Genomic DNA, 19,822 nt, shown 5'->3' on the forward strand with positions numbered 1-19,822 from the left:
AAGCCGGCAAAAACCAAACATCCAAAAGTCCATAAACAAAGGTACATGAGAAACAGAGCATAAATCCAGGACACACAGAACACCTAGGACGTAGCAGCTGCGATCCAGCAGCGGCAGGAGTGTGACTGCTGCAGCACAGAGAGTTCAGGGGACTGTTGCGGCCCAACAGGGACTGGAGATGACGGCCGCGGTGCAGGAACTGCTGTCAGCCAGGCTGCCAACTGGGGATCAGGCAGGACCAATGATGGCTCTGAGGAAATGGGCAGCTGAGTCTCTTGGGCGCTGGGACAGCGGGACCTTCATGCCATGCTGAACAGCAGAGAGACACTACGTTAGCTGAAGCCACGCTTCCTTCTGGGGGGCTTTCCAGAAGGTTGCTCCATGACAGGAACAGGCTGAGGTGTAAGCTGGTTAGCAGGCTGAGGCACAGACTAGAGGCTAGCATGCAGGAGGTAGGCATGCAGGGATATCAGCTGGGAAATAGCAGGCAGGGATTCAGGCTGAAGACTAGCAGGCTGAGGTGCAGGCAGATGAGGGGTTAGGTTGGGGGTTAGTCGGGCGGCTAGCAGGCCAGGAACCAAACTGATGGCTGCGAGGACCTCCAAAAGCCAGGCCAGTGCCCAGGTACAGGTTCTGAGGTGGGGCTGGCTCAGGACAGGCAGGTTGCAGGCTAACGTACCCAAACCTGACTGATGGAGGACTAGCACGCTGGTTGTTAGCGTTAGTGGGTGATGGCTGGTTGGTGGAAGACTGAGGGCCTGGGGGCACAGAGAAAGTCCAACAGGAATTTGGGAACAGACTACCTCAACCAAGGCAGAGAGGACAATTTCCCGTGACTATGATAGTCCCCGACCACTTTCCTCCACATATCTCCAAGGCACTCCATGTCACTAATCATTTCAAAAAGTTAATCTGACATGGTGTCCGCTGGGTCAATTTTTTCATCAGATCATACGGTTACGTTTAAGTGTCAAGCCAGGAAACAGGGAGAGGACCCAAACACAGACAGTAGGCCGAGCAGGTTCAGTTCAAACTGTTTTTTTTTAATGAAAAGAACAAGGATTACTCAGGTTACAGGCAGACAGTGGTGACAACCAGGTAAGGAGTCAAAAAAGGCAAACAAGCCCAACAGGGAGCTGGCAAAAAACAAACATCCATAAACGAAGGTACACAAGAAACAGAGCATAATATTATCCTGACATCATACAAGTAATTACAACAGGGGCCTGTTTCAAAAAGCAGGTTTAATAAACTCTGAGTCTAACCCTGAACTCTTGAGTTGATTAAGTCTGAGATGGGAAACTCACTGTGTGTTCCAATATCCATACTACCATACTATTTAGTATGCCAGAAAAATATTTGTTATGTCCCAATACATATTATGTCATATGCAACATGCCAAAAATACCAGGATGTCCTACTGCATCCGGTCACATTTTGCAGTGTGTAAGCCAGCATGCATTTCTGGCTATTCTGACCCACAATCCTCTGAGCAGCAGAAGATATGTCACATCGACTGAGCTGCTGAGAGAGCACAGGCAGATGACAGCTCATAGACAGATAACAGCTGATTGACAGATGACAGATGACTGACAGATGACAGCGCATTGATAAATAAAGGGATCCAATGTATACAAAAGCCTCATTTGAATTCCTGTAAAATCCATTTCTGCCTGTTGTCTGTTTTATATTGGTACAACTGTTTTATATTTCATATAACTATATATAACTATTCTCAATCCTGTCAGCACTGTTAGAGTGGTGCTAGAGCAGCTACACTTCATTTCATACATGGTTTATTTACAGTTTGAGATACAAAGACACTACATATTAGGACTGCAATGATCTGATTATACACTGTCACATATAAAGTTTTGCAAAAATTTATACGTGTTACACAACAAACAGTTTCCCCTCGGGGATCAATAAAGTATTTCTGATTTCTGATTCAACAGAATCAGCAAGCATGTTACACTACAAATAAAATTGAGTTAAATGTAAGGCTGCTTCATGTGCAGACAGAACATAGTGCCAGCAGCTGCATTTCTGCATGAAAATATATTCAAACAACAAAAAAACATCTGCCAGCAACATAGAGCTATGTGTGAGAGGGGGTAACATGCCTACTGGGGACCAGTCAAATAGATAATAATAATAATAGCAATAGGAATTGTTTAAGTGAAAAAAATCCCCATAAAGATAACTTGGTCTATAACAACAACAGGACAACAGGACATAACTATGAAAATACCAATGACAGAGAAATTAATATGTAATGTTAATGTTGTGAATAGCCTACTGGATGTTAGAATCTACAAAGTAACTTAGTTAAAACTACATACATTACAAAGTAACAACAGCAAAGCTCTCCGGTTGACCTCTGTCTCTGGCAAGCTCAGCAAATGGCGTTTTATTGTATCTCCAAGGTAACATTAAGCAATGTAGCCTGCGACGGTCAAAGTTCAAGGCACAATGATATGACGAAAAAGTATGTCCAAATTGTATGCATACTGCATGCAACAGTACGTACTTTGTAAGGGCAGCTGTGTACGTACTAAAAGTAAAAATAAAAGGTATGCGATTTGGAACGCAGGGTCAGAATTTTCGGTTCCAGAACAGCTGATCAGAATTAGTTCAAACAACTCTTGAGTTAAGTGGGGAATGAAAAAAGTCATCAGTGGAGCTCCGATACTATGATTCACTGTGGCAACGGGTAAATAAAGAGCAGAGCCTCCATTTTAATCCATTGGAGCTAAAAATATGAATGCATGCCAACGTGGACCATGACATTTATCTTAAAAAACTGGAGTGGAGAAGGAGTCAGTAAGTTAACACTATTACATTTTATTCAGCGTAGTGCACTCATTCATCATTTACCAGACTTGAATTTCCGTATTGGATAGAGTGCTGGAATCCTACTATATGTTGCATTTGATTTTTAAATATATTTATTAAGCTGTAACCCATTCAAAATGCAGGTGGCAGCAACTGAAGATGAAAATATGGATCAAACAGATAAGACATAGTTTACTTATGGACCTATGATTGTAAAGTCATAGTCCGACCCAGTAATAATATTTTTTACTGAAGATTTAACCACGCCAGATAAACAGGCTAGAGAAGCTCTATGGCCTCAGATACAAGAAGTGAGAAAGGCCGGGAAGAAGGCATACTTTCGCGGACCTTTTGGATTTATTAAATGCAAGAGGTCTTAAGGATAATGCAAAGCGCAAGGCTACTTTTTTGTTCTGTAAAGAACTAAAAGCACACTACATATTTCTGCAAGAGACTCATTCATGTGAAGAGGACACTACATTTTGGAAGAACCAGTGGGGAGACAAGATTCTTTTTTCTTACAGCAGTAATAGATCTGGGGGTGTAGCCATATGTTTTCATAGATTCCCTGGGGAGGTAGTAACATTCAAAACTGATGGTCATTGGATTATTGTGGTAATCACCTTAGAGGGGTCATTTACAATTTTGGTTCATATATATATATATATATATATATATATATGTGTGTATGGATATAATAATATTGCTCAAAACATTATTAGGAATTCTTACAGAAATGATTGCTGAATATAAGCAAACTGGTAAAGGGTTTAATGTGTGGCGATTGTAATATGGCACCAGAAGAGTGGTTAGATAGATGTCCACCTATTTATAATGATTACCACTACAACATAGTATTGAAGGAATTCAAAAATGTCAACTCTTTTGATATTTGGAGAGAAAAAAAAAAACACATAGAAGACCATTTTCTTGGATAAAACCCAATGGTGTCATGATGTGTAGTATGTGGACCCAAATGCAGATGACCAGGAAGCGGTATGAGGGTGAAGTAGCCGGATGGCTACAGTGTTTATTGGGAGTGATGTGGTTTACAGGCAGCTACAGGCAGACAGACAGGTAACAGGAAAATAGGCAGATATAGGTCCAGGGAAATGGGTTACCGGCTGGCAGGGGTGGAAACAGGGAAGTGAGTCCAAATGAGGCTAACCAAGTCCAATGGGAGCAGGCAAAGTTCAAAATCCAGAATCGGTCCAAAGGAGACAAAGAATCCAAAACAGAACTCACAGTAAGAATGCCCACGGAAACCAGGTACAACAAAAGGTTCCCCAAATGGACGGACGGACGGACGGACACACACACACACACACACACACACACACAGGTGCAAACAAGCAAGGAAGGGCCAACAATCAAAACTGGAGGGAAAGCAAAGACAGGAAGTAAAACCACAAGACACACAAGGAGAGGAACAAACTACAAAATAATACAGGAAATGACAAAACCTCAAAGTATAACAAATGGGGGCTCAAGATCCAGAATAGATCTTTGGCTGGTAACTCCTGAAATGACCAATTTTGAGACAAATATCTCAATATTTGCTGCTCCCTTAACAGACCATTGTATGGCGCAGGGTAAGGGACAAAATTAAGACTACTGAGAAGTCGGGGGAGAGGCCGGCGGTGGGTAACGAGAAGCCGACTATTCATTCGACCAAGTTGGTAACTCATGCATCTAACCTACTGGATCGGCTGCTGGCTTGGTTGGTCATTAGCTTCCGAGGCTGGTGACTAGCACGCCAAGGCTAGTAACCCATTGGATCGGCGATTGGCTCGCCTGGTCATTAGCTTCAGAGGCTGGTGAAGTGAATAGTGAATATGATGAAAGGCATGTTGCCTTATGATGTGTTAATACCACAGATGCCTTCACTTTATATAGACAAACTCGATTTTAAGGGTACAAAGTGCACAAACAATATGGTAAGAGGTGCTCTTACCTCTTCCCTTTACCATTAAAAAGGAAAAATCTATTAAAAGATTATCCTCAAGAGATAATCAGAATTAGAACCAGATCCCTCACTCTCCCTATTTCACCAAAAGCTAAAGAAACTGAAATGATAAATGATATTTATCCTTGTATCGAGTTTCTGAGACAAAGATTCAACAATTGTATGTTTTGATATTGAAACTTTAGAACATTTGTTCTTTGCCTGTATTTATACAAGATCCTTTTGGGAATCGGTTGAAAATTGGATATCTGAAAAGGACTTTCAGTTGCCCAAATTAGAATATAATATTATATTTGGAGTTATAATGGAGGATAAAACAAGGTAAATTATGTACAATAGTCTGATTTATTATGACTAAACAATTTATCCAGAGATGTAGATTTATTAATGCCAGACCACTGTCATGAATGAGTTAAAAAAATGTAAGAAAGCACTGAAATGTATAAAAAACAAAGCCTTGGATATTTACAAAAACATACATATATTGATTTCTGATTAGACCTCTGACCCATTTTATTTATTTTTATTTTCTTAATTTTAGTTGCTTCGTGCTCAGTCTGTGATTTGTACAGTTTGTACTCTGTTATCAACTAGTTATTGTAATGGCCAGACTTTTGATTATATAATAAAGATCCTTAAAAAAAAAAAAAAGGTTTAGGCAACCTGACTTCCTGGTTTGCTCCCGTCATAATTACCACGACCACTAGAGGTTGCATCCTACAATAAACAATAATAACAAACAATGGGCATCCTACAGTAAACATGGGCCATAATAAGCTGCTTGCACAGTTAAATTTTCAATAAAATTTTATTTATATAGCGCCAATTCATAACAGAAGTTATCTCGTTCCACTTTTCCTATAGAGCAAGTTAGACCGTAATCTTTATAATATTATTTACAGAGACCCAACAATTCCCACCAAGAGCAAGCACTTTGGTGACAGTGGCAAGGAAACCTGGAGCAGAACCAGACTCAGGGTGGGCGGCCATCTGCAACTGCCATGTTGGGTTGGGCACAGTCTACCTATATGGAAGTTTTTCTGGTAAGGACAGTCTGTCACTGATCTAGAGTTTATGGTACTTCCTGGAATGGAAAACCCAGCGTTTCCCTCATCGCAGGCTTAACAAACTCAGAGTTTTCAGTAAACAAGCTTTTTGAAACAGGGCCCTGGACATATGTCACTAGATCATTTAAAACTAAAGTTGAAGTCACAAAATATGGCACTGATAAAAGAGAAATATAAGTTAATTGAAGAATATTTAATATTGTATCTGTTAGAAACAAATATAATACAATAATCTAAAGTTAGTTGAGCTCACTGTAAAATCACTAAAGCTACCAGAAATGGTTTAAACCTGGCATGTAAAGGAATTTATAGTGATATGGTATAGGGCTTGCATGATAAAGTAAGTGAACTAGTGCTCAGATTTCTTTTAATGTTTCGGGGGGGGAAATCTGGAAAACCTTTGTTAAGAATGCACAGACACACAGACACACAGACCCTACAATATTATACTGATACATCATTATTATTATGTTATACTGATAAATTAACACAAAGCTATACGTGGATAAAATCATGAAGATTTAAATACACTACTGATGACAGAGAAAATATTTTATAATATTAAAGTGATAGAAATTACAAGAATTGTACGTTAAACTCACTACAAAGTACTAAACCCTAGTGTTCTGGAATTACTCATTAGGGATTCATCAATTATCAGGTCATTTCTGATTTGTTCCTCATTTGTTCCTTGATGACTAAGTATTTTGTGTACCTTATTGTTGCCTCTTTGTTTTCTACAATTTTAAAATTAAATTCTATATCAGTATTGTTTGTGTATCCAGGGGAACCAATGGGTTTAGAATAGCGTACCACAGACAGAGTAGGGAAGTCTGAAAGTTTTAATTAGATGGACTAACACATTGTTGGTTTGGCCCACCAGTGTTTAATAGCTCTTAGTGAGAAATAAATTGCTTATAGTGATTTATCTGCCTTATGAATAACACGTTTTTATGTTTCAGCACAGTATGTTAAGACTGCTTGTCATTGTGGATACTGATTTAAAATATTTTAAAAAAGCATAGCGAAGACCACAGTAGTCGGCCAATGAGTAGGCTAATCTCATTAGATTAAATAAAAACACAGGCAAGGTACAATCTGTGTACACCTGGGGCTTCATTTATCAAACTGTGTATAAGAGTTCTACATCTGTGCATAAGAACCACCAATATGCTCAAGAAAATAGGTATTTATGTACACAGGGCCGATGACACAGCATACGCACAGCTGTGTGTCATCAGCAATGATAAATCCCACACACTCTTTATGACTGTGTTCGTGCAAGACCAAAAGAAACTTTACTGGGGAGGTAGTGGTCTTAATTAACTAAGCAGCACATAATAAATCTGTTTTATTTGGCACCTTCACTGGAGGACTATCAAAAAGGAAAAAGCACATGGCTTGGGCGCAGGTAACAAAACAAGTCAACACTGTGTCGCCTGAAATGAGGAAATTCAGAAGTCAAAAAGAAGTGTTTTGACTTTAAATTAAATTACAAAATAACTGGTGTACACAGGACAATCCACTTCGCCAATATCGGCTGTATAGAGAAAAACTCTTCAATAATTGGTGAGGCATCCTTGAAAGAAATCATCCCTGATGGTCATACTGAGTGCCATGGTGAAACTCCACAAACACAGAGGAGGGTGGGCCATCAGAAAGTGCTAACTATTTCTATTTTAATGTCATCTCTTTTAACAGTTGTATATTAATCAATCTTAATCTTAAATTATTCTCTGCCGGCATCAGAGAAGAACTGAAAGAAATCAATGTAAATTTAAAACAACTTAATTCCACACTGCAACAAATGGTTTTCCCTTTAAAAAAATAAATAAATAGACCCCACAGAAGTTGGAGTGCATTACTGTATTTGAGTTTAAAAAATAAGTATTGTGTTAAAATAAAACGCACCTGAACACGTTGGATTATCCCATGCCTAAATTGTACTGCTGCAACATTGAGTGCTGGATCAAATACATGGCATGTCGTCGTCAGGGTATATGGCATGTCTTTTAATGGTATGCCATTCCTAATAATGACACATTTGGCCATTAACTGAACCGCAGTCAGCATCCTGTTGCTCGCGCTCCGTAGGCGCAAGTGAGCATCATCATAGGCATCGGTCAAAAGTGACACTGAAATTAACACTGAATGCTGGAAAATCAATTATAATCATATTTAGAATAATGTTACTATCTGTAATGTTCCTATATTTTATTTGGACCATTGGCTCCATGATACTAACTAGCTTGGCGTTTGCAAATCACCCCTTCAGCCAACACCACGAAGCAACCAACGCCACGCACACACCCTGCAGCCAAGCCACATCCAACCGGCCAACCAGTGTTGCCAACTCTTTTCCAATGAAAGTAGCTAGCGCTAGCTCCAAAAGTCGCCAGATGACATCATATGCTAATTTGCATATTGATGACGTCATCGTGCAATCTTTTGCCTAAACCTTTGAGAGGAAGAGTGAGAGAAAAGCTCAAACGAACTATTTACAAATTTACAAGCTAAAACATCCTAATCCAGAAATTTAGAGAGTGAAAGAGAAGCTGCCTGCCCCTCTGACTGCATGCACACAGTGCAAGAAGAGCCGCGCTGTTGGCAGAAGAGCCACACAGCATGCATGGGAATGAATTATAATGTAATATTTCTCACCTTTTCACTGATAGACTGAATAAGTAGCTAAGTCCCTAGTCGCCTTTTAGAAATAAAGTTGCCAAGAGGGTCTGAAAAGTCAAAGTCGCCATGCCGCCCCTGCCTTCCATCGCTCTTGGCTAGTACAAAAACAAAGGTGTATAAGCAAAGGTTATGCTTTGTACAATTACATCAATTATTGTTGGCTAAAATCAACACAGTTTGTCTTAATACAGAAGTTGGTATCATTTTAGTATCATGGATCACATTAGCTGGTTAAGTAATTTGGCAAGCTAGTCAAATAACATTTCCACTCAGATAGTATTTTGTAAGCAATAACGTTATCGAGCAAGCAAGCTAATGTTAGCAGCCAGCTACAACCTAGTTGTGGGCGCCCCACAACGCCAGCCGTCAAAGTAACCTGTAAACGGCAAGCCATCCAATTTACCAGCCAGATCAGCCACTGGAGTCTGGATGAATAAACTGAGGTTATCCACCCAAGGAAGTATTTCGCATTAGCTAGCTACCAGTTTGTCAGCATTAGCAAGCAAACTAATATTTGCCAGCTAAAACCACAATTTCACAATATAATTCAAATGCTTTGCAGTAATGTTAGCTTTGACTTTGGACTTTGTGTTGGACTCTGTGTTGTAGTGGGTGCCGGTCATTTGTTGACGTTAGCTAGTGTCCAGGTAACACACTTTTGACACTGTGTGGAAGCTGAGAGAGAAGGCATTCAGGAGCGTGCATAAACGCCCTTTGAATTTTCCCGGAAAAATCGACCCGAGTCCTGTACATACAATTCAGTCCACAGGTTGTTATAGGCAACCAAGAAAGTCTCATATTTTAAGTTATGTTTCAACTTGCTGGCTCGAGCTGCTGGCACAGATCAAGTGAGATTGGCCTTGGTAAACAAAATCTAGGTGTATGATTTTACTTCTATTAAATTAACCTTAACCATCTCTCATCTGTGAACTTTATTTGGTAGCACCTTTGTTGACTAATTTCAACAATGATGCAAATGAAGTTGACAGTTTGCATTTTGTATGTATCATTGAAATTATCTTCTTCACAAGGGGTATCTGCTTATGCATGGTCAGGAGTGCTTCTAAATTTATGTATACTCTTAACATACAAGATGATACTGATAAATCATATTCTATGCATGGAAACGTTTGTAAACACAGTTCACGCAATCCTACTTTGACTGTGCAAAGTTGTCACTAAGCCTAATGTGCCTTTACAAAATAGGGTTCAGGGTCAACCAAGATACTGAATAAACTGTTAAAAAGCATTGTTATGCAGCATACAAACATGAATTGAATAAACATCACACAGCTTTCACTGAAAACAGCAATGACTGTCCATCTTCTGCTGGGCTTAAACACTCATCAGCATCATATTATCATGTATGTCAAGAAACATTTAACAATGCACTGAAGAATACAGAAACACTGCTTAATGTTTTCCAGGTATAAAGGCAGTAATGTGATGTTTTGCAGGTGGCAGGAGGCACACATTAGACAGAAAATGACCTGAGGGGTTATTTGATGTTGCGTAATATGCGGCGAGCATGACTGGTTTTGATGGCAGCCAGAGCAGCCTCTAGTGTGGAGATAAGGTGCAGGAGGGTGCTAGGGTCTGTCTGGAGAACCCTGCTGCTGTGGTCACTGCGGATGTCACAACCTCTCGTCAGGAGCAGATGCATCGTCAGCATGGGAATGACCTGCTGACGGACTGAACGACTCGCCAACTGGCAGAAAGGAATGGGGGAAACCGCAATAATCAGCGACAGAGAAACAATGGGGAGAAAAGAAGCTATGTGAATATTGATAAATGGAACCTTTACAGCTCCAAGCGCTAAAAACACAAAATGTAAAAGCAAAGGTTATAAATATAAACCAGTCTATGTACCTTTTTCAGTTTGTAGTGTACTCACAAAGTTCACAAGGTCTGATGGTGGAAAGTGATTCTCTGACTGATGGTCTAAACTTGGTAATTGATTAACTTAAAAACTACTAAATTAACAAACGCAATTACACATAAAAGACTGCACATAACAGAATATAACAAAAACAAACATGTTCACATATCTATTACTTTATCCATTTGAATTCTGGTAGTAGAATAATAACTTCTAAATTATCCAGCATACACACAAACACACACCTGTACATCCAGTCTCCATTCCAGGTTGTGGTAGGCAGGCAGGTTGGAGGGCAACTGATTCAAGATGCTACGGATTTGACTGTGATGCTCCAGGTAGAGCTGCAACAAAAACCCTCACATACTAAGCAGGAGTGCCGTGAACTGTCCAACACGCTGACTGATTTAAAGTGTACACTGCTCAAATCAAAATAGATAAATAAAACCGATTAAGAGTCACCTGTAAGAGGATCTGGTTGAGCTCTTCACCAAACCCCAAAACCAACACTGAGTCCAGGAAATCCACTTCAGAGAGCTACACACACACACACACACACAGGGAACAGTTGACTTCAATATTTTAATGTACGCCACAGCTAGTGAAATATCTGGCTCACCAGTTTTTGGTGTTTTAGTGTTTCATGATGACACAGGGTACACACCACACATGACTAAATGTTACAGACAGACAGAAAAGGACTGGTAGAATTATTGCATTCTGGGCCCATGTAATGTGCATGCTGGCTCACTGACAGTAAACAGAACAAAGTCACAATTAATGTTGTCTCTATGTCTCTGTGCTTCTCCTGCTATGACAAGTCAAAAAGTATGTTGTGAAAGCAAAAACTGAAGGAAAAAAGTCTATAAACTCTCTACATACACACACATGTACACCCAGTCTCAGTTCAAGGTTATTCACCTATTCACCTTTACCAATGTTTACTCTTAGAACTTTCTCCTTCTTGTTGTACATCATGACACAATGGATTTCTGAATAAACATGTGGACAATGAAACTGATTGACATTGATCTGTGGAATGGATCTAGACAATGTCTATAGTCTAGACTAGAATGTCAAACTGTCTTAATGGAGTGTTAGAGTGTGTGTAAGTCACCATGTGTTTGGAGCTCTCTGTCATCAAGAACATCAGGCCTTCCACTCCATGCTGCACCATTTCCACAGGAACACAGAGCTTCCCTGCAAGCAGTTGGTAATAATGGATTTACGCTTAAGTCCTGGCAGGTGGGACATAAGCGTGTGTGTCAAGGCTGCATGATCTGGAAAAATGTCCTAATGATTTATTTAGTTCTTTTTAGCACTAACAATAATAATAATAATGATAATAATAATGAACGAACATACGCCACCCTTATTATCATGTGATTTATTGGTTAGTGAACACATAAATCAAACTGCTACAACCAGATTATTCCACCATCTCAAATTTGTTATGCTTTGTTTTTTAATCATTAATGGTGAATTGAGCTGTACCAAATTATTTAAATGATTACGTCTAATTTTGGATTGTTTTACTGTGGTGCCACCTGCCTCTTGCATTAACTCATTATTACTATTGCAGACCTGACAGTGTATCAACTGTAAACTTATTCTACTGACAGCTGTCATACTCTGTTAACATCTCTTTTGTTTGTTAGGTTACTTGGTTAAATAAAATGCTTGAATGCTTTAATTTTCAAGACTGCCTAAGAAGAGATTTGATGGTTTTTCTACAGGTCCAATATATGACATTTAAAGGAGGAGTTTAAAGATGATTGTGAGACTAATATGAAAAATGTAAATAATGGTAGAAATGTGGGATTAACCACCTAAACACTGGGGCATGTTGTCCTATTCACACAATAATGTGTGTGTGTGTATCTGTCACAATGTTTGTAGTGTATATACTCTATGTTTGTATGTATGTACATTTTGAGAGGTGTTATTTCCATGGTCATTTTGGAGGCTGCAGTTTCTGGTGCTGTTGAATTGTATTGTGTTATACTGAGAGGAGTTTCTAATGTTTTGTCCACCCCACTTAAATCAATTAAAAGGTAGACTAAATATTACAAACATTATCATTGTGAGGCTGTTGTGTCAGGCTGCATTAACTTTTGTAAGGTCTATCTAATAATATGACAACTTAAATACATATTTTTAAAGCAACATGAATTGTGAGAATACTGCAGTACTGCAAACCTTAACAAATACTGTATATACAGTATGTGTAAATTCAGATAAGCATAAATGTTTTGGAAATTTCTGTGATGCTGTTTTAAACCATATTGCCCATGACTAGTCCACTACTGGCCACAGTATCGACTAGTGCTTTTAGCAGCAGTCTGAGTGGACCAGTCAGCTGATTAGTAAGGAGTATGTAATTAAAAGTGTAGTCTTACTGGCTGCTCCCTCGTAGATCTTGGGGCTGGTTCCTCTCCTTAGGAACTCCAGTGCTATGCGACCAAACTCTCTAATCACTGAGGACAAAAAAAACAACAAAAAACAACACATTGACACATATGTTCAATTTATTAAACACAAAAAACATCAATGTGTTAAATTCATATTTGGGGTTAGGATGATATACAGACAAAGTTGATGTGAACATTCTCCTAAGGAACTACTCTGACATTTACGCAATCCACTCATTCAGTTGTTATATACAGGAGACACATCTGTCAGAAGTAGCACTTGAAACTGAGAACCACATGGAGCACAAATGTCTTTTTCCCTTCATTCAACTTTAACAAGAGATGGGTAGCTCATTATCAAAAACAAATATTCTCTAGAGGCTATGGTGTCAGCCAGATGTAGAGGGCTGCTTATTATCATAAATGGTTTGATTGGTACAGTGTATCACACCTTTTCCAAGGTCAATATCCCAAATAATGACTGCCCCTCTCTCTTGTCTTTCATTCATTTATTTGCATTCTACATCAGTTTTAGTATTACAATTTTGTCATTTGTGGGGATTCTTACACTTCCATGGATTCCAAATTGGACGTAATAAAGAAAATTGACTATTTCGTAGCAGATGCACATTTAAGCAGTAAATCACAAACTATGCTAATTTACATCTAAGAAACACACAGTATCATCATAATGTATGTTTATACAATTCAGCAAGAAAAATGTGTGCTGAAGTGCATGAAATCTGGTTCTTCAAATAAATGACTTATTTTGCTGCTATCCTTTCTCCATTACTCCAGTCTACTTGTCTCACACAAATAGTTTTGAAAATTGTATGCTGCGAATTCACACGACAGTCAGCTCTGGTAGGATTTCCCTGACTGTTTCCACACACCAAGACGTAGACAAGAAAAAGGCTACAGCACGCCAATTCTTTTAAAACTATTAGATTAGAATATTAGAGAGTGATATATTGAATATGTGTCTTGTTCAGCACTTGAATCAATGTATCATTTTATTTCATATACACAACAAAATAAAATTTTATCATTAAGCCATGAAATAATTTGACTATTTCACGTGGTAGATGAGATATTATTATAGATATCTCAGATAGAGATTCTGAAGGGTTTTCAAAGACAGTAATGTTAACAGATAACATATTTTAAAGGGCCTCCTGACTGAAATTTGCATTTTGTTACACAGATAACATTCTGTATCATCAGTGGTGGAATGTAACTAAGTATATTTACTCAAGTAGCCTAGATTACTTACATACAATTTTCTGATACTTGCACTTTGGGTATTTGATGCTATTTTATATCTCTACCTAACTACATTTCAGAGGAAAATGTTGTACTTTTTACTTCACTACATCAAAACTAAAATATGATGCACAGATTTAACTACAGACAGGATATAAAGTAGTTCACATTAGCACCCAATATATACACATATACACTCACCGGTTACTTTATTAGGTACACCTTGCTAGAACTGGGTTAGACCCCTTTTGCCTTCAGAACTGCCTTAATTCTTTGTGGCTTAGATTCAACAAGGTACTGGAAACATTCCTCAGAGATTTTGGTCCATATTGACTTGATTTTGACTTGACTTCTGCTGCTGTAGTCCATCTGCTTCAAGATTCAATGTGTTGTGCATTCAGAGATGCTCTTCTGTATACCTCGAGCTTTATCGAGTAGTTATTTGAGTTACTGTTGCTGTTCATCAACTTGAACCAGTCTGGCCGTTTTCCTCTGACCTCTGCCATCAACAAGGCATTTTCGCCTTTTGTGGACCATTCTCTGTAAACCCTAGAGATGGTTGTGTGAAAATCCTTGTAGATCAGCAGCTTCTGATATACTCAAATCAGCCCATCTGGCACCAACAACCATGCCATGTTCAAAGTAATTTAAATCACATTTCTTCCCCATTCTGATGCTTGGTTTGAACTTCAGCAGTTTGTCTTGACCATGCATCTACATGCATAAATGCCTTGAGTTGCTGAAACGTGATTGGCTGATTAGATATTTGCGTTAAGGAGCAGTTGAACAGGTGTACCTGATGAAGTGGCCTGTGAGTGTATACCTCCATGTAATATAACACTCTGAAAGGGGGTATTCTGCATAAGTAAGTACTTTTCCTTTTAATAATTGTACATTTTCAGATTATGTTTCTGTACTTTTACTTGTAATGGAGTTGGTTTCGATTGCCTAAGTAAAAGTAGCAATACTACAAAGTATTTGAAATGTTTTTCCATTGCTTATAAATTATAATATTGTTACTGAGGGGAATATAATGTGGTAGTTCTGAATTGTGAGTTACCCTGACATTTGCCAGCCCTACTCACAAAATGTTGTATGTGGCCATAGCAAGCCTGAAAGAAGAGTGTTGGTCTATTGAGGCTTTCCCTCAGTGTCCACAGAGACTTAACATCTGATGCTCCTTCTCTTACCACTATTCTCACATCTGATTGAGTTTGTATTATTGATGTGATGATAAACTCGATGATTATGGTAGTGTTGTGACGCGCTTGTGTAGGTTAACATGTTGTGTTGGTTACAGAGACTATTAAATATTTTCCTAATAGCACATTCCTGCCAATGTAGACGCTCCAAGCTACACATTCCGTGTTCACAATCAGCATATTCAGCTGACAGTCAGGAGTTAACATTACAGAAGAAGAAGCTGATCAGTTAGGTTACAGCAGCCAGCATGTTGCTATGGTCCTGATCCTCCGTCATACCAGTGAAAGACCAGTTATTTACCTGCGGTGTCAACCTTTAGCAAGAAAGCAAGGTGTTCTTTATGGTCTTCAGACAAAACCAGCAGCATCCTGAACAATAGCGTCCTGTTCAACAGCCCATCAACAATTTAACAGTCAGGAACAAACATATCCATCAACCCGGAAAACGATTTGGAGCGTAGCTTTCCCTTCTTCTTTGGTGTTTTACTGCAGCTGCTATCCTTATTATTCCATTACTGCCATCTTCTGGACTTAATCCACCCCTTCAACGTACCTGTTCATGTCCTAGTGTTCTTGTGACTTCGGCAGTTTAAGATGAGATGTGTGGCGACCAAAAGTGTTCAATATTAAATAAGACAATACAAAATTAAAAAAATATAGGAAAATATAGCCTATAACCATAAAATTTAGCTCATTTTTATGAAATGTTATTATATTTATGTTTCTTTTCTTGGACAGTTTATTGCAGCTCATTCTTAATTAATTCCAGCAGATTTTATTTCAAAATGTATTTTTTTTCCACTGTCTTGAATAATATATTATATTTGAGTATTATATCCTACTCAAATACTCACAAGTATTTTGCCCTTGATCACTCTTCCTCCCTTGTGCTGGGAGGAAAACAAAATGACACCTGGGTTTGACAATGAAGTCTGTACTGTTTAGATATTAAACTATTTTAAAAAATACAATTACCCTAGATATTGATTTATTTAAAAAAAAAATACAATTACCCCAGTGACTGGGGTGACCCTAAGAGTCATATAACTGTTGTTCTGATCTTGAACCTGGTACTGACTGGACAGAGAAATTTGCTGCACATTTTACTCAGTAATTATAGACCAATTTCTAAATTATCATTTTTATCCAAGGTGCTGGAGAAAGTAATTTCAACTCAATCGCTTTTATGAAGAATAATAATATTTTTAATAGTTTTCAGTCAGGTTTTAGAGCTCGCCATAGCACAGAGATAGCCCTTGTGGAGGTTTCTATTGATCTACTTTTAACAGCAGATAGAGGTGACTGCTCAGTCCTTGTGTTTTAGATTTGAGCACTGCTTCTGACACGATTGATCACTCTGTTCTCCTGCACTGTCTAGGTCTTAAGGAAACTGCTCTACATCTGCTACGTTCATACCTGTCCAATAGAACCTTTTCTGTTGTTATAGCAAATGCCAGTTCCTCTGTTGCTCATTTTAACTGTGGTGGTCCTCAAGGGTCAATTCTTGGCCCTCTGTTGTTCTCAATATACATGCTTCCTCTCAACCAGATCACCCAGAACCATGGTGTTTCCCATCACTGTTATGCGGATGACACACTATATGTCCCTCTCCTGACATGCTGAGTTAGATTATTGTCTCATTTCTGGTCTCCGGTGTTTGTTACTGGTAGCATATCTTTTTTGCTGCTCTTGCTCATCCCAGTTAATTTTGTTTGATTCTTCATTACAGCTAATTATCTGCTATACATTTGAACGTACACTACTGCTCAAGCACTCATAGTGCTCTCCTTTTAGTGACTTTCTCGCTTCCCTTTCTAGCCAGTTTACATGCTATTCAGTTTTGCTAGCTACCGTTCTTTAGCTTAGCAGCTAGCAATGGCTATTGTCTCTCTCTCTCTCTCCTGCTCTCTCTTGCTCGGTGTGTCAAATGTTTTCCTTTTAGTGAAATAATGGTACATGTAATAAATGTAGTTTATTTGTAGTGTGGCTTAGTGAATTGGAAATGCGGTTCTGCACCATAGGAACTCAATCATTCGCTGCTGTAGTTAGCCAGTCCCCAATAGCCGGTGCGGACCAACTAGCTGGGAAACTAGGGAGGCTGGGTGACGGGTGAAGCAAAAGCCTAAAAAAAAGCCGGTTCACTACCAAACTGTTTTCCCACTCAGCGACAAACCCACTGAGAAACCAACTCTGATTATTGGCAGCTCCATTTTGAGAAACGTGAAGTTAGCAACACCAGTGAGTCAAATGTATTCCTGGGACCAGAGTGGGCGACACTGAATCCTATTTAAAACTGCTGGCTAAGGATAAACGTAAATACAGTAAGATTGTTATTCACATTGGCATTAATAACTCCCGATTCTGCCAGTCAAAGGTTACTTAAATTTATGTTGAGTCGGTGTGTACATATGCAAAGACAATGTCGGACCCCGTAGTTTTCTCTGGGACCCTGCCAAATTTGACCAGTGATGACATGTTTAGCCGCATGTCTTCATTCCGCCGATGGCTGTCAAGGTGGTGTCCAGCAAACGATGTGGGCTTTGCAGATAATTGGCTTTCTGTGAAAGACCTGGTCTGATTAGGAGAGACGGCATCCATCTCACTTTGGATGGAGCAGCTCTCATATCTAGAAATCTGGCTGAGTTTATTAGTGGACCTAAACCATGACAACCCAGAGTTGAGGCAGAGTTGCAGTCCTACACACTTCCAGAGCAGTTACCCACCCAAAACTCCTTAGTGAAGGTGTCTGCCCCCGACCACTTAAATTAATAAAATAAAAAGTTAACAGAAGAGGAGTTATACATAAAAACCTAAACAAAATTACCACAGCTGAAATAACAAATAAACAAAATAGGAGAATTAAATGTGATCTCTTAAACATCAAATCTGTCATCTAAAGCTGTACTAGTGAACGATTTAGTATCAGATTATCATATTGACTTATTTTGTCTTACTGAAACCTGGCTGGGTCATGAAGAATATGTTAGTGTCATGGTTTGAGGGTTTATGTATGTTATTTCCTGTTTTATTTTGAAAGACTCTCCTTCCCTCATGTGTCTGGTAGTTTTGCTTCCTGTCTTTGTTTGCTTTTCCCGCCAGTTTTGATTGTTTGCTCCACCCTGATTAGTCTCCAGTCCTGCATTCCAGCTGCTAGACTCTGGTCCTGATCTCCAGCCATGTCGCCAGCCTCCAGAGCGGTCCCTTCTACGTTGCCGGCCACCAGCTCGACCTCCTGAAGGGCTTTGCCTTTGCCGGCGGCCTCCAGAAGGGTTCCAACCATAATAGCTCCACCTGTTTGGCTGTCCTCCGGACCTGCTCCGCCCTTCGGCCCTGCCTCCTGGTCGTCCTCTGGTTCTGCTCCACCCTTCGGCCCTGCCTACTGGTCACTCTCCAGACCTGCTCTGCCCATCTGTCCAGCTGTCAGGCCATCTGCCTGAGATCTGGTCTCTCTTTTCCTATCATATCAGACATTATTGATGAGATATTTTCCCAAAACTCATAAACCTTCTCACATTCCCAGACCATATGCATGAATGTTCCCTCTTGTTGGCAGGGACAAAAACTACAGTGGGGATTTGCAGATAATTTAATGAGGAAGCATTTCTTTGGTGTCCAGTACAATCTGTGACACAATTTGAAATGAATTAATTGATGGTTTGGATTTTTTGATGCACAGAAAATATTTTTCCATACCGTCTCCCAATCAATCTGGTCTACAGATAGCTCTCTTGTCCAAATTGTGTGCAGTGTTAATTGTTTTTGCTTAGCTTCAAGAAGGTAAGGATAGACAGCTAACACTACCCTATGTTGAGAAGGATTAAAGAGCCAACTGTGAACAGGATGTGTTTCGAGAGCTTATCCCCATGGGACTCCATATGCTCTGAGGGCTGAACGCAGTTGCAAAAACAAAAAAAAGGAAGATGCCGGTACATTAAAAGATGCAACTATATTTTGAAAGCTGAGCATCCCGTTATCATTCCATATGTCAGCAAGAGTCCTTATTCCCTGCTTTGACCACTGTTCTGATGTGAATGGTTCAGAACCACATTTAATATTCCCATTACGCCATAGGGGAGTCTGTAGGTGCCATTTGTTGTTGTAACTTAATAATTTCTCCACTGCTATGAAAGTGTTAATGGTGTTTGTTACAATGGGACCGAAGGATTGTTTACAATACTTTAAAGAGAGTCCAGAAAACAGTACATCCTCAAGTCTGATTGGTCTGACAATTGCTGCTTCTATTTCTCTGCAAGGTGGGGAAGCTATAGAGTCAAACCATGTCTTGACTGCTCGCAGTTGGAATGCTTTATGATATAGCTCAAAATTGGGAAGGGAGAGACCACCCTCCATTTTGGTACGTTGCAACGTCACCAGTTTTAACTTTGGTTGTTTGCCATTCCAAAGAAAAGTGCGAATTAAAGAGTCAAGTCTAATCCACCATTTTAAAAGAGGTGGCAAAGGAATCATGGCACTACTTCTCAATTGAGAATGACTTCCGGATGGGAGCCGAAATG

General features: G+C 39.3%; 1 protein-coding gene across 1 annotated transcript; it reads right to left on the reverse strand.

Moving 5' to 3' along the window:
* Positions 1–1,022: 1,022 nt before the first annotated feature.
* Positions 1,023–15,792, reverse strand: commd2 (COMM domain containing 2). Its single transcript, XM_044199013.1, has 6 exons — positions 15,610–15,792; positions 12,832–12,909; positions 11,550–11,632; positions 10,895–10,969; positions 10,678–10,776; positions 1,023–10,261 (listed from the first exon to the last, which is right to left on the reverse strand). The coding sequence occupies exons 1-6, from the start codon at positions 15,674–15,676 to the stop codon at positions 10,052–10,054; spliced, it is 612 nt and encodes a 203-aa protein (XP_044054948.1). The 5' UTR covers positions 15,677–15,792; the 3' UTR covers positions 1,023–10,051.
* Positions 15,793–19,822: the final 4,030 nt, after the last annotated feature.

The sequence above is a fragment of the Siniperca chuatsi genome, linkage group LG6, assembly GCF_020085105.1.
Source record: "Siniperca chuatsi isolate FFG_IHB_CAS linkage group LG6, ASM2008510v1, whole genome shotgun sequence".
NCBI classification, from domain to species: domain Eukaryota; kingdom Metazoa; phylum Chordata; class Actinopteri; order Centrarchiformes; family Sinipercidae; genus Siniperca; species Siniperca chuatsi.